Source organism: Corvus moneduloides, chromosome Z (assembly GCF_009650955.1).
Source record: "Corvus moneduloides isolate bCorMon1 chromosome Z, bCorMon1.pri, whole genome shotgun sequence".
Lineage (NCBI taxonomy): Eukaryota > Metazoa > Chordata > Aves > Passeriformes > Corvidae > Corvus > Corvus moneduloides.
The window spans coordinates 44738147-44753139 of NC_045511.1; the positions used below are offsets into that span (position 1 = coordinate 44738147).

Sequence of the window (14993 nt, forward strand, 5' to 3'; positions counted from 1 at the left end):
TTGTTGCCCCCCTAGCTGTTCTCAGCAGAGTACTCTGCAAAGAAAATGAATCGTGTTCTCTGACATAGCCATGACAATATTTAATGCAGGAAATAAGGTTGGACTTTTTAACATTAGTTAAGCCAAATATTACTTTTCTTATTTCTTGGCTCACTTCTACTTCATATTGGAATAAGTCAGTTCTGGTGAGTTATACTTAAAAGCATTGTGTATTTCAAACTATTTCTAGAAACGTGGCTGATGCTCATAGAAATGCTATGTCATGCTTCCTTTATTGCTCATAAAAGCACTCCGTGCTTTATGGATATACATTGTCCCTGGTAATTCACAGTCTCAGCGCATGCTAACAATCTTTATTTAGGGTGTTCTTCCCCCTTTTTAAGACAGGACAAGAAGGAGTAGCCATGATGGAATGAGTTAAAACCTGCTTGGGAATGTAATGCACATTTCCTCCTCTTTGCAAAGTTATTCTTCCTCTACAGACAAACAACAGTTTTATGCACTGATAACATAAATAAGGTGTCTAGCAGAGTTAACTTTTTTAATTATGAATTGCATGCCTTTCCCTTTAACTGAATCTTTCAGCAGGTCTACTTGGCCAGAAGCTCATTTTCTATGCAATTTACAACTACATTAGAAATCATGCTGGCTTCCAGAGCAGATGGAACCATTTCTGGTTGTTTCTAATCTGGTTGCCGTTACTAGATTCCTCAGAGCAATTGTTTGTGAGTTGTGGAATGCCACTTGGTCTGAAAAAATAAGTTTGTTCTGAAGCGTATTCCTTTCCTGTCCCCCTCCCCGCTCTCCATGCATGTCTCATCCATGGAGGCAGTCATATGTTTTCAGTTCTGATGTCATTCTTTTTTTTTTCTCTCTCTCTTTTTTTTCCCCTCTTCCTTCAGTCCACAGCCATGAGCGAACCACAGTGCTACTACAATGAAACCATTGCCTTCTTTTATAACCGAAGTGGAAAATATCTAGCCACTGAATGGAACACTGTCAGCAAGCTTGTAATGGGACTGGGGATTACCGTCTGCATCTTCATAATGCTGGCCAACCTCTTGGTTATGGTGGCTATTTATGTCAACCGCCGATTCCACTTTCCTATTTATTACTTAATGGCCAACTTAGCTGCTGCGGACTTTTTTGCAGGACTGGCCTACTTTTACTTAATGTTCAACACAGGACCCAACACTAGAAGACTGACTGTAAGCACCTGGCTTCTCCGTCAGGGTCTCATTGATACCAGTCTGACAGCCTCTGTAGCCAATTTGTTGGCCATTGCTATTGAGCGGCACATTACAGTTTTCCGAATGCAGCTGCATACTCGGATGAGCAACCGCCGAGTGGTCGTCGTAATTGTTGTTATCTGGACTATGGCCATCGTCATGGGTGCCATACCAAGTGTCGGATGGAACTGTATTTGTGATATCACTCACTGCTCCAACATGGCACCGCTCTATAGTGACTCCTACCTGGTCTTCTGGGCTATTTTCAACCTGGTCACTTTTGTGGTCATGGTGGTCCTATATGCTCACATCTTTGGGTACGTTCGCCAAAGGACTATGAGAATGTCCAGACACAGTTCTGGACCCCGCAGAAATCGGGACACCATGATGAGCCTCCTGAAGACTGTGGTCATTGTGCTTGGTAAGTGCTGACTTTGCTCACCCTGTTGTCCCTGCTCTGTTTCTTATCAGGTGATATCAGTCATATCATGGTCAGTGATATCATGGTCAGTTCCTGGGAGTCAGCAGCATTTGGAAGATACTAGAAGAGGTGCAGACAGTAAAATACCCAGAGTTCACTACTGTGACCACTGGGACTATCAAGCTTATTTATGGAAGTTCACATAACAAACTTGGTCACTCACCCCTGTAACATGAAACTGGTGAAAATCCAGATGTCATGTGGTGGGGTTTTTGCAGCAAGGTATGTTTAAAACGTTTTGTAGCAACCTATTATATGCAGTGTTTGCCCTTTTGTCTTTGAAGACGCCAAATGGCTTCAAACTTAAAATAGTAAAGGGAAGGCTCAGTATTCCACTGAAGTACCTATTGTCTCCTTTTTGCCACCCAAAAGGTATTGTGTGTATTCATGTAAAGTTCCAATATATTGAGAACAATGAGGGGCTACAGGCTATTCATGAAAAGATTGTGTGTTAAGCAGCACTGCATGTACTCAATCCTATAGTGTTTGGCACATACCAGTATGTGACCATTTGCTAATACAGGAAAGTAGCGTGTGAGATACTGGTGTGCTTCAGCACACTGCTCAGGAGGTGCCTAAGCTTCAGAGCTTGGCATGAGGGAAATAGCATAACACAATTTGGATTCAGGAGGTTCTTGTCATTTTGTGACTAGTATTACTTGGGTTTTGTCTGTGGCTCCCAGTTTCTTTATGTAGAAGCACAGCCTGAATGCCGAGTACCATTCCCTGGTGATCTTCTTTGCTGTTTGTTCTGTTCTTTGTCGCTGCAGATGACAGTGAGCTGAAGGCAGCAAGGATGGTGCAGGTTGTCTCCTTGTCCCAACATGTGTTCTCACCCATTAGGTCTTCCAGTACAGTACCTGGGTCTCTAGGTATCACAGTATCCTGTAGCATCAGATGTTTGCCCTAATAGTCCATAAATGTAATTGTTATACAGTCCACAAAGCCCAAAACTTAGGCCCATTTCTCTCCTCGACACTATGGTTCCCATAGGTTTATGCTGCAACTTGTGCTTTCTATCACAAACGTGGCAGAATAGTTGCAGGGTGAGTCACTGTGTCACCTCACTTGTTAGTTTAAGAATGTACATGTTGTACTCTGACCTAGTGATTGGCTTTTTAACCAGAATATGAATTGTGCAGTTAACTAACCTGCTAAACCATTGATAAGACGTATTCCTCCATGTCCTGCTCTTCTCTTCAGGGAAAGAACCTCCATGAGTTTTGCAAGGGAGACTGTAGCAGTTGGTAGAACCTCTCCTGACTTCTTGGTGGTTCAAAAATCTGTCCCTTTGCACCTCCATGATTCTCATGGCAGAAGGCAAGATGAGCTCTTTTAGGAAACAGTTCCCTGTTTTCCCTCCTGAAGGAATTACTGTTCATACAGGAGTGTCGTATTTCCTAAGAGGTGAAAGAACTGGCTCAGACTTAAAAAAAAAAAAAAAAAAAGAAAAAGCCCCAGAAACAGCAACCAAAAAAAAGTGGGTGGAAAATAGTAGGCACTTACACCAATGCAATGTGGAGTTGTAGCAATAAATAGTCTTTGAATAAATAGGAATTGTCAACTAATCCCAAGCACGTGTAGGACTAGAGGTATGTGTATGCAGCAGGAAGGGCAGGTGGTGACTGCACTGTCCTTTTCCTGTGAGAAGAGGTCAGAGGGAAGACCCACTGTGGCCACAACAATAGTGGTGTACAAGGAACGTAAAATCCTTTTTTTCCCTAATAAGCTTCCTTTTTTTCAGATATTGTTCTAGAAAGAGAGAAACTCCGGGGGTTAAGGGGCATTAGCTAAACTGAAGGTGTTTTCAGTTTAGCTGCAGATGTAGTTCAGTAATACCCGTGACTCCTCATTAAGGTGAGATTTTTCAGGACTGCAGGTAGCACATGTTGAAGCCTTCTTCAAAATTCGAACAGGACCTTATTTCTTGTTACTGCTGCACTTCATTCAGTGTTTTGCACACTCTGTACTTTGCCACCTCTTCTAATCTGCATAAAATAACCATTTACAGAAAACAGTAACTTATTATCTTATTAAATCTGTTCAAAGGAAACAAAGGCACTTGTAGGTTGTGACACTTTTCATCCTTTTTGCAGCTCCCACCTTGGTATTATTTTGCAAAGGGTTTGGGTTTTGGTTCAGTTTGGCTTTTTTTCTAAGCAGTGTAGTTTCTAGAGGAAAACTAGAGGAGGTCAGTCATAGGCCTGACTATGTAAAGTGTAAAGAAGCAGCAGTGCTTTCACCTCCTTACCACCTGTGAGGCACAGTTGCAAGATAAAGCTGGTTGGGAAATGGCTGTGGGTGTGTTGTGTAAATTCTTTTAATTTAAGAAATAAATAAATAATAGGCTGAAGCCAAGAATTAGGGTTTGGGGTAACCACAGAGACTTCTGGAGAGTTAAATTATTGTGCATCAAGGTGTTACCAGACTGCTAGGTGCACCATGAGAAATGTTCATTCGTTGCCATTAGCTGGCGAGTACCATCCCATATTACTGAATTTGCACTTCAGTAGAGGATTGTTTTGTGGTTGTAGAGAAGAAAAGCTAAGCATCACTTCAAAGCACTTCTGGGCAACAGATATCTCAGCTATCAGCAGGTATCTCTCAAGCAAATGGTGTGGTCAGCATTGTTGATCAGGCAGGTGTGCTGGTGCTCTATCACTGTTTGTAGTCTACTTGTAAGTCTGGCTTAAAGTTTTCTTAAGCAGAAGATTTAATTTCAAGGGTCTTACTTCCTGAGTGCCTTCTTGAAAAGGTAGTGCTGCAAGTTTATCTACTGGAGCTTTGGGAAGGGCAGAAAAGGTGAGTGTCAGGCTGCATGGAGCAATTTGCTGAACATTTATCTCATGTGATCTGGCTTCTTCTACATCTGTGAAGTTCAAAAACGTGGAGGAAAAGAACCCCTGCCTTTCTTGATGCTGCAGATCAGGGTAATAATACATTACTCAATACACTGGTTTGAGGCAGAAGCCAACTTTTTGCAGGAAGTGAAGATGGGAAAGAAAGTTTATTCTGAAGATCCCTCTCCCTCCTCTCCTACCCCACAGCTGAGTGGGGAAGGGAGCTGGTTTGTGTCAGCCTATTTTACACAGGAGAAGACAATTCATTTTGGAGAAGAGGGAGGGTGCCCTGGGATTCAAAGGAAAACAGAACTGGGAGTCTGGGTAAACCTGTGAGCATTGGCAGAGGGAGGCAAACTGTTCCTCATCTTAGAATCTTTGTTAAAATGCTGCTCAGCCGTAAGTAACCCCATTGTGAACTGGGCAGCAGTGAACTGTTCATTTGACTTTTAAACTTCCATAAACGGGTGGCCTGGAGTTGTCCTGCTGGCTGTACTCCCAGGCAAAGCCATGCTGCTGCTGCAAGCAGAAGAGCATCTTTTCCCCTGTCCGCATTCTCTCTGTGCTTTTGGGAGCTGGAGGGGGAGGGAATAACACAAGAGCTTCTTGTTTGTTAGCTGCCTAACACGGCCTGCCCTCCTCATGCCTTGCTGCCTTGCTCCAAGAGGAGAAGACCTGCCCCAAAGGGGTGCAGTCCTCCAGGCAGTGATGCTGTCAGCATGTGCAGGGAGGGTGCCAGCTGCCTCTGACAAGAGGGTGATTGTGTGGGGAGGGCTATGGCTGCTTGACGCGCTGACTGGAGCAGTCGGGATCTGGCACACTGCGTCATCCCACAGAGCGGGTGGGATGCTGAATCCTAGGAACAAGTCAAAAGCAGAGAACAGATTTTTTTTTTTTTTCATGCCCTCTTGTTGTTTTTTTCCTTGAGTAAAATAGTTTAAACAGAAGGAAGTGATTTCATAGCTGAGCCCTTTTTTCTTTTAACAAGGCTGCTTTTGAAATCTTTCAAAAGTAACAAGGAACATAAAGCTCTTTCTCTAAACCATGCCTTTCCTTTGCACTGGAGCTAAGGAAGGACTGATCTGTGCACTGCACATAGCCATAAAATCATGTCTGGTTTGGCTTGCAGCTCAATGACACTTTGCCTTTCGCCACCACCATGTGTTCCCTTTAAATGAGCAATCACGGAGCAGGCAGAAACTGAACAGATACATCAGCTGAAACTTGGCATCCTCTCTTCTGTTCTCCACTTTTTCTCATATTACATTTAAAGACAAAGCTAAACTGTTTTTCTGGTGGGGATTATAGATTCTGAAAGCACTTGTCTGGGCCAGTTGTAGGTTTGGCCCAACAATGGGTGACAATATCTAACTGTTGTTTTAAGAAGTAGTGAAAGCACCAAATTAAGGATTTCAGAACCCAAGTCTGGATAAACTAGCTCTGGTCCATATTTGCTTGGCCTGCAATCAGTCATGAAAGGCTAGGATCTTTCAGTTGTTTTCAGGTGCATACCTGCATTTGTAGAGAACTACTGGTTTAGAATGTTACTGTTGAAAAGTTAGCCTGTATTTCTCCTGCCTAAATGCTGTTTAAATATCCATCCTAATTTGTAACCTTGTTTTTACAGTGTGGATAACTCTGCTGTATACCTTCATATGCATCTTTGGGCATTCCTCTCTATTTAGAATTTAGACTGTGAGATTGTGATACTGAGGGTTTGTAACTGAATTTCAAATAAGCACAATACCTACAACCCTTCTTATTTGTATTTTACTAATCCTGATGATTAACCTTACTATGTTGGATGAGTTCTCAATGTTGTTTGCCCAAAATTAGGCATGCCTGTTTTTACCCAAGCACCACAGTTAGCCCCCAAGATGTAGGGAGACCAAACAATGAATTCATAATTGTTTACCCTTTATGTTCCTGGGAAGTAAAAAGACACTTAGGACTTCTCTGCCGGTAGAATCATCCACTTTGTTTACAGGAATGTGGTTTACTCTGTAAGACTGGGAAACTAATGTGGGCACAGATAAAAAAGGTGAAGGGTCTTTTTGTATAAACTGTTTTGACTTGAGGGAGTCTCACTGTTTTTGAAGACAATCCTTTACTTATTATAACGAAGAAATAAGTGCAAGAAAAACATCTGGAAGTTCACTATAAACATCTGGAAGGGTAGAACTGCTCAGCAACAGCTTTTTTCCTGCCCTCTCTGCTGCAGTTATGGATTGCATGAGACTTATTTTTTTACTTTTGTAGCTTTTCTTTCACATCTAGGTGCCAAATGGGGTTGGAAAGCAGCAAAATACTGTTAATGCACACGAGTGTTCATATATGCTCTAGCTACACAGCTGAAGCAAATAAAGTTCATTATTGATAACTTCAACCTTTCTGAGTGGTTGTTTTGATATGCAGTCTGTATCTTGTATCTTGTAAAACTGTTCCCTGTTTCCTCTCATGCAGTAAAAGCACTTTGATTATCAGTAGAAAATAAAAAGACTGTGAAATAGTGCTACAACCTGATTGAAAGCACATGGCGTCTTCACAGAGGCATGTCTTTATTTCCATATCCCTCATGGAGTGTCAGGTAATTAACTGGAATGGCTTATCTTTGTTGGCCTTAAGGCTTAAGCAATACAAAATATATTTCACCAGTTACCAGGGCTGTGGTCCTGGGTGGAGATGAAGATGATCGTGTCTAGACAGAGCTTGGTTATGGTATCACTCAAGCTTTGATAGACCTCCCCTGCACACAGAACATTATTCCTGTGAGCCAGAGGAAGCATCAGCCCCCATAGCACAATGCATCTTATAGGAAGATCTTTTGGAGAAGCCAGGGTTTAACTCTGAGTCCAGTGACTGTAAGGAGACAACTTCACCTATTTACATCCTCCTTGAGGAGTCCTGCTGGTGTCAAGAGAGATGAGCTTTCCAGCAGCATTTTCCCTGTGATGACTGAAATTGAGGCTGCCTTAGACTGGGGATGTCCTTCCACCAGGTAGCAGTGGCCTCATGGGGCGAAGAGCAGAATCCAGTCAGGTATTTTTCCTTGTAATTCTTACCTTAGAGAGTTGGGCTGGACAGTAAGATCAGGCTGGAGTTCAGATGAGAGCAGCATTTTTCACAGCTTCTTCTCTGGAAGTGGTGCAGTGTGAAGCCATAAATACCATGTTACCCTGTAGTCTGTGCAGGGGGCCTGTTCAGAGTCACCAACCCTGCCTGACCCCCGCGTCACAGAAATGTCACTTGTGTATTGATTTAGTCCTGACGGAAAAATAGGGCAATAAACTCTGGAACTGATGTGAGCAATACAGGTCTGAGCATCAATGACTTTCTGTTCTAGCACACAGGGTGCCATTATGTGTAGTCCCAGTGTTTTCGGATAAGTATATTTTAAAAGTGCATAAACAGGGAATTTAACCCTACAGTCAAGTAAACTGGGAAATTGTTGCTGATGACTGTAGTCTAAATGGAGAGCTCAAAGAGTTTAAAGGATAAGTTCTTATTACATTGTTTGGAGAGGGAAAATTTGTAGTAAATGCTTTCAGAGCTGCAGTGTGACAACAGTACTTTCAAGCTGTATCATCAAATAATTGTATGAAAAAGTGAAATCTTGATTAAAATTATTATTTGTAGCACACCTTATCTATCTTGCAGGATTTTGATGACTTGGGTTTCTCTCTCTTCTCTCAAGGCCTTAGGAGTAGTTCTGATTGCTCCTCAAAAGCTTCTTGCAGGAAAAAACATGCATTCAGGGGGTCGGTGATTTCCAGACCTTGCCATTTCTACTTATTGTCTATTATGTATTATCTTTTTGGTTTTGTTGCTGTGTTTTTTTTTTATTTCCCCTGTGCATCTTAATGACATTTTAATATTGACTTAAGTAACAGTGTACTTTTAGCTTTCAAGTAGATGAAGGGGAATGGAAGTCCTCATATTATTGCATATATTTGTTAGAAGGTTTCATTGTGAAATCACTCAGATTTAATAACAAGAAGTTTAATTTTTAGTCAGTGATTCATAACAAGTGTACTAATATTTTTGTGTTTGTAAATGTATTCTATTTTCTTGATAAATACTGCTTGATCACTATATTAGACAGGTCTAGCACTGTTTTCTAACAGGAAGATAAATTTTCACAAAGAATTATTAAAAATCAGTTAAGTTTTCTTTTTGCAATTAAAATAACAGAGGCATGAAAACTTGCCAAGGATCTATGTACAATATGTACATTATTATGCAGTGATTGTAGTGTGTTTAACACCCTTCGCAGGATGTTTCTTGATTGCTTGATACATTTCATGCTGCTAGTAAAAGCAGTACTATGTGTGCTCTCTCTCAAAATCTCAGTCACTGATCATTTTTGTTGTCATTTACAGTTCTTCAAATGAATTCTGGTGGATCTTCTTGAATTTTTTCTAGTAGTCCTAGACCAAATCTTTACCTGTTACTGGTTGGCTGGTGAGAATGCTGAAAGGACAAATAATAAGGAAGCGCAGCATCTGGAAATCACAGTGTGGTCAGTTTGTTTGTGTGATAAACTTCCTAAGTAGCTTTCTTTTCCAAAACAAGCCCATGCAAGCTCCACTTGATGAAGCAGAAGTTTACTGGTGCCTTGTATCCAGGCAACTCTCCCTGAACCCAGAGTGTGGCTGACTGTGTAGGGAGTCTCATTCTAAATGTTTTGCTTTATTTCTTCACCAACTCTCTCAATTCTATTGCATCCACAGCTAAAGCTGATAGATCCCTGGTAACTTTTCTCTAAAGGATTCCAGGTATCCTTGTGGCATTCGATGCTTCACCCTGGGGAACCCAGTTGCAAGTTTTCCCCTTTTTTCCCCCTTCAGTTAAGAATAAGAATTATTTATTTTCATTCAGGATCCTTTGAAAATGCACTTTGAGGAACTTCCATCATTTCCCAATATAGGAATGTGGTTTTATTTTATTTTATTCTTGAGAGGGAAAAATGTCTCTAGTAAATACATTCCTTTAAGTATGATGAAAATGTGGCCTTGTTTAATAAAATCTTTCCCCTGACTTCAGTATAATTTACTACCTTTTCAGGGAAAAAATAAATTTAAAGGGCAGATGAAAGCTCTCTTCCTTTTTCCAAGAATTGCCAGAAAGAGGCATACCTTAAGTAGGTCTTGCACTTTTGTTCATCTTTTGATTAAAAAAAAAAATTATAAGCAAAAAATTATTTCTGATTGCTTGCATAAGTTTCATCCTTTTTCGAAGAAGCTTCTAAAAATGAATTGCATTGGCAAAAGTAGGTATATTTCTCAACAGGCCCTGAGAATTGATTTTTATTTTCCTTTAATTTAATAATAGGATTTGGAAATCACACCTTGACCCTGAAAAATAGAATCCAAGACTTTCATTTTGATCCAGGTAAAATAACAAAATGCTGACTACGGAGTGATAGTCACTTACTGAAAATCCACACTAAATCAAAATTAATTAGTAACATGTCTTGCTCTGAGATCAGACTCCACTTAGCAGTGCTACATCCATGAGTGAGTACTCATCAACCTGGGCTTCTCTAAAACAATGCAGATGGGCACGTTTTTTGAGACATTTGCTCTAAAACAGAGGCCTTGGTAAACTTTGCTGAATACCCAGGCCAGAAATTGTTACCAAGAAGAGATTTTGAAAATCAGATGTATGAGAAGGCTTACTGTAATGCCAGCACATGACTAAGTCCTACTGATCTCTCAAAATTTGAAAATTTTGAATTTTGTATTTTTTTAGAAGAGAAAAGTATTTCTTTAGAAGAGGCAACAGTAGTGCTTTTGCAAAAGGGCTGCTCACCACATAACATTTTTGTCCTCTAGAAAACCCATAGTTACATGGGGATTTTGATTGTAAATGTTTTGCTTATTTTGTTCACTTACTTTCCAGATTATATTTCTTGCCCCCTCAGCTAAAACTGATACGTCCTTGGCAACTCTTAAAGCAAAGCATTTGCAGTCTGAAAGTTTGGGGTAAGGTCCATGTCCAGCCACTGGCTTCTGTTTTCACCTTTGTGATACCATTTGTCCTTCCTGTGTTTCAGCAAACACCACTCAAGTGCTAAGTCAAACTTACACCTAGACCTCAGCTTCAGAAATTATGTGAACAAAAATGCCAGCTGATAACTTCTCATTGTTAAACTGCATTCAGTGAGGCACTGAACTGTTGTTTGTTTCCACCAGTGGAAAGCACTGACAACAACAGACTGTTTTGTGCAAGAGGAGCAGTGGTGCTCCTTCTGCATTGCTTCATTGCACATGAGCAGTGTGATTAAGTATTCTGGGTTGTTTGTTTATTCTGGGATAATCCATGAAAACGGAAAATTAACGATTTTCAATATCAAATTATTTTTGCCTTTATAGTTTCAATGAAACTATGGCTCTTAACATCGAAGCACAGAGTTATTGCTGATGGCAGAACTTGCTGAGACATCTGAGGTACAGCAGCCAGTCAGTGCAGTGGGAAATGGTCAGCAGTGAATGCTAGCTTTCAGACAGCAGCCATGCCTCCATCCTTCTAGCCTCAGCATGAAAAGAATGTTCAACAAAAAGCTTAGTTTGAAAGAAAAAAAAAGAAATTAAAAGTGGTCCATCAGTGAGCTCAGTGACAGCATCTCCATGAGTATGAAACACGAAAACAGGAAGCAGGAAGCTGTTCTGCCAGCACGAGAAGAACTCAGAATTGTGTTTTCCTTTCAAATTCAGATTCTAAATACATTTATTTTAAAAAATGGCCAAAGATCTTTTCAGGTTTTTTTCTTTCTTTTTTTTTCCCAGCCCTTCCATCATAAGTTTCTCTCACACACTGACACATTTGATATCCTTCTTTAAAGCTGGAAGTAACAACAGCAGCAGAAGATCCCCATCCTTTCTGCACTTCTCATTTGGGAAAACTTTGTGTCGCACTTCTACTTTCCTCAGCATAAGAAAATGTCACTGAAGTTCATTTTCCTGTATCCACATGGGTACATGTACTGGTACTATGTCCAAGTGTGCTGCTTGTGAAATGTGGCAGGTCTGCTGGTGGACACATATCCTTTCCCATCAATGCCGAGAGAACAGCAAGGGCTCAGAGCTTGTATGGCAGGTCATGAAACTTTGGAAGCTGTGGCATCATTTGTAAATCTGAGGCATTTAATTCCCAAGCTCTAGTGCTGTCCATCAGTCTGCGCTATTTAGTGAGGTACTGGAGCAAAGGGAATTGCTGTAAGTGAAAATCTTTGTTTTCTGGACCCACCAGCAGACAGGAGGTATTTGAACACCATGGGATGAGTGCTTTGAAGTTTGTGGATTGGGTGACCTAAAGTTTTGCAACTGGGAAAGTGAGAACTTGGTCTGTAAAGCTGCCCCAGACATATCTGCCATGGGGGTGGCCATCTGCTTCTGCAAGGAGAGCAGCCTCTTATGTGTTGCATAAGGTTGCATGATGTTGAAGTAACAATTCCTTGATGGTAGCATTAAAAGCCTCTGAGGTTACTGTAAAGAAAAATGTTTGAGAGGAGAGAGAGAGAGAAATTCTGTTGCATTTTTTTGTGTTTGAGTAAGAGCTATCTGCTTGGGTCTTTCTGTTTTAATAAAGTACTTGGTATCTGATTACAAGTTTGTTAATATAACCATAGATATGTGAGAACACTTAAGATTTTTGAAATATCTTCCTTCATGAAAGAAGTCATCTCCTGAAGAAAAGGGAGGGAATTTAGCTGTTAAAAGGAGAAAAATCTGCCAAGCTCCCCTGGATTCAGTACCTTCCTTGTTCTTCTAAAAGCAGTTTTGAGGGAGCTGTTTCCCATCTTCTGATATTGATATAACCTCAGAAAGAACTTGTTCTGACATATGGCATTGATAATTCTCATCTTCCCTTGTTTTAAGTTGCTTTAAGGTGCTCATTTTTTGCTTTTCTAGAGAAGTACAAGGAGTAATTTAGAGATTAATTTTCTAAAAATTACTCAGCAAAAGCTGAGTATATAGAGAGTAAAAGAAAAACCTGTGTAAAATTATTGTGTCTTTGTAGAATGGCTGCCACTTTCTTCTTTTAAACAGACTAAAATTGAAAACTGGATAGATGCAATGTTGTGGGACATAGCTCTAAGGGTGCTGGGTGCCAAGGGAACATCGCTTGCTGCCTGCATGCTGCCTGATACTCAGCCTTGTGAACACATTTGGCCTTCCAGATGCATTTTGTATTTACCCTCCTTCAACAAGGAGAGAGTAATACCAGAGTATGTTGTAACTTTACTTCTTTCCCACTTTTGTCTCACACACACACAAAAAAAAAAAAAAGATAAAGTGAATGGATATTTGTTAATAGGCTATAATGTCCCTGTAGACCATGGGGACTGAAAATGTCCTTCATTAAGGGTGATCTGCATCTGATCCATGCCTATTTAGCCAGAGTTCTGCACAAAATTAGTTGTGTGGGTTTCTGTGTTTCCAGCAGAAAAGCTTGATTCACTCTGTGGGGAGGAGGGATCAATTTAAGTCAACAAACAAAGCAAAGTACTTAGCTTGAAATAAGTAATGTAGCATTCTTTAGATGAACTTTCAGCTTATTCACCCATCAAATACCTGAGTGCTGCACTCACCATGTGTAGTGCTGTTACAAAGCAGAAGGCTTTCAGGTACACTGGCCTTGCCCTCCAAGTAGGGTGAGAGGTGTGGATAAAGCCATAGAGACTCCAGAAATATGAGCTTTTAGGCACATTCCAGAGAACACAGTACTGATTGATGCTGTTTCCCATGAGATATTCCTTTCATTTAGTTTTTTTTTGATTCCTCACCCTCCTGCCTCTCCTTTCCCTCTGTTCCCATCTCTCCACTGTCTTATTTATAACTTTATCTGTGTGGCCTTGCCCCTGTTCGGCTGGTGGGCAGGAGCAGCACCTCTGACAGCCAGACGAACTGCCAGGATAAGCCGTGGGAGCCTGAGCTGTCGGAGAATGTTCTGGGGCCTTCACCCTCTCCTGGAGCACTGGTGGCCCCATCTCACGTGCCTCTGAGCTGGATTGGGCTGCCAGACTGTCCTGGCTTGTGGCATGGCATAGAGAAGCAATTTCAGGCCTATTTCCAGAAAACAAAGTGCATCCATCTTCCTGCAAAGCATTGTCATAGGCATAAATATCCAGTATATAGAGATTTACTCCTAGAAGGAAGAGCAATGGGTTTTTTTCCTGAATTATTGGAACCACATTGTGAAATGATAGGCCCATCTGTTCCGTTTTTACCCTGCCAGTTCACCATTTAGGCCTCTCCTTGATTTATCTCTCTGATTGAAGGAGAGAAGTACCTCAGCAGGAGGAGTATTGAGTTCTTTGCCTGCTGGGTAGGCAGCCATTTGCTTCCCAGCTTCCCTGAATAAGCTGATCCAACAAAGGGGGGGCACCAGGATGCAAAAGACCCTGCTGTCTTTGGCCACTGGCCAAAGGCACAGGTCAATTTACTATTGCTGCTGAGATTTTGGGGGGTCTAGGGGTTGGGTTTCTTTCCTCCGACAGCTCCCTCTGCATCCATGGGAGCTCACAGAAACCAAACAGGGCTGACACATCCTCTGGTTAAAGCTGCAGAGGATACCTGACTTTCCAACCTCTCCTCAGTGCTCTGGGAAGCTCAACACAAGTTGACAATATAAGAAAGGTACTTTATAAAATTTATTTTATTTTTATTTTTTGTAGTTGTCTTGTACTTCCAGTTCCTAAGTCCTAAGTACTGATTGATCATCAGTAATTGAAAAAGTAGATTGCACAGAAATAATGGCCAGTTAAGGTGTGATCCATAAGAAAATTGCACCTGTTTGAGTATTTACGATTGGGAGGGATGTATAGCTATCCCTACAGATGTAGCAATTCTCTAGGATACAGTGCATACAACAGTGCCTCAGATTCCAACATCTGCATTTAAAATGAGTGGAGAGAGCTGGCTGAAGCACAACTTCTGCATTTGTCTGTATAAACACAAGGATTTCTCCGCAAGTGCTGTTGAAATCTTAGCAGGGACACAAACCAGATTTCAAACCTGGCCTTGACCTTGAAAACAGTGATGAAATACATTAAAACCTTGACCACGAACCATTCATAAGCTTTGTACTTTATTGCACTTCACTTTAGAACAATACTCCTTTTTCCCCAAAGTTTGCAGACTGGTCTCCAGCGTCCATAGGCTATCAAGAGTTACCCTTGACTCATACAGTACAGGGAATCTTGCAAAGCGTCACTTACGGGATGTCTCCATGGCATATGGCACTGTTGAGTGCAGATTTTCCCCAAAATAACGAAGAAAATGTTATACTTGACAGAGGCTTTATTAGAGAAGCTTGACATCCTTTTCATTTGAAATTTAAGTTCACCGCCTCTTTTTGCTGCAATTGCTTTCAAACAGAAGAGATAAACGTCTAATGGATGCATCAGTTTCACTGAGCGTCTCCTCAGATGTATGTAAG

The 14993-nt window shown here is 41.0% G+C and overlaps 1 protein-coding gene across 2 annotated transcripts in view; it reads left to right on the forward strand.

Moving 5' to 3' along the window:
• LPAR1 (lysophosphatidic acid receptor 1) overlaps window positions 1-14993 on the forward strand; it is a 74791-nt gene that overhangs the window by 37533 nt on the left and 22265 nt on the right. For both annotated transcript variants that reach the window (XM_032096110.1, XM_032096109.1), the window contains one exon: window positions 903-1650. In XM_032096110.1, the coding sequence (XP_031952001.1) occupies window positions 903-1650 (748 nt within the window). The remainder of the gene's footprint in view (window positions 1-902; window positions 1651-14993) is intronic.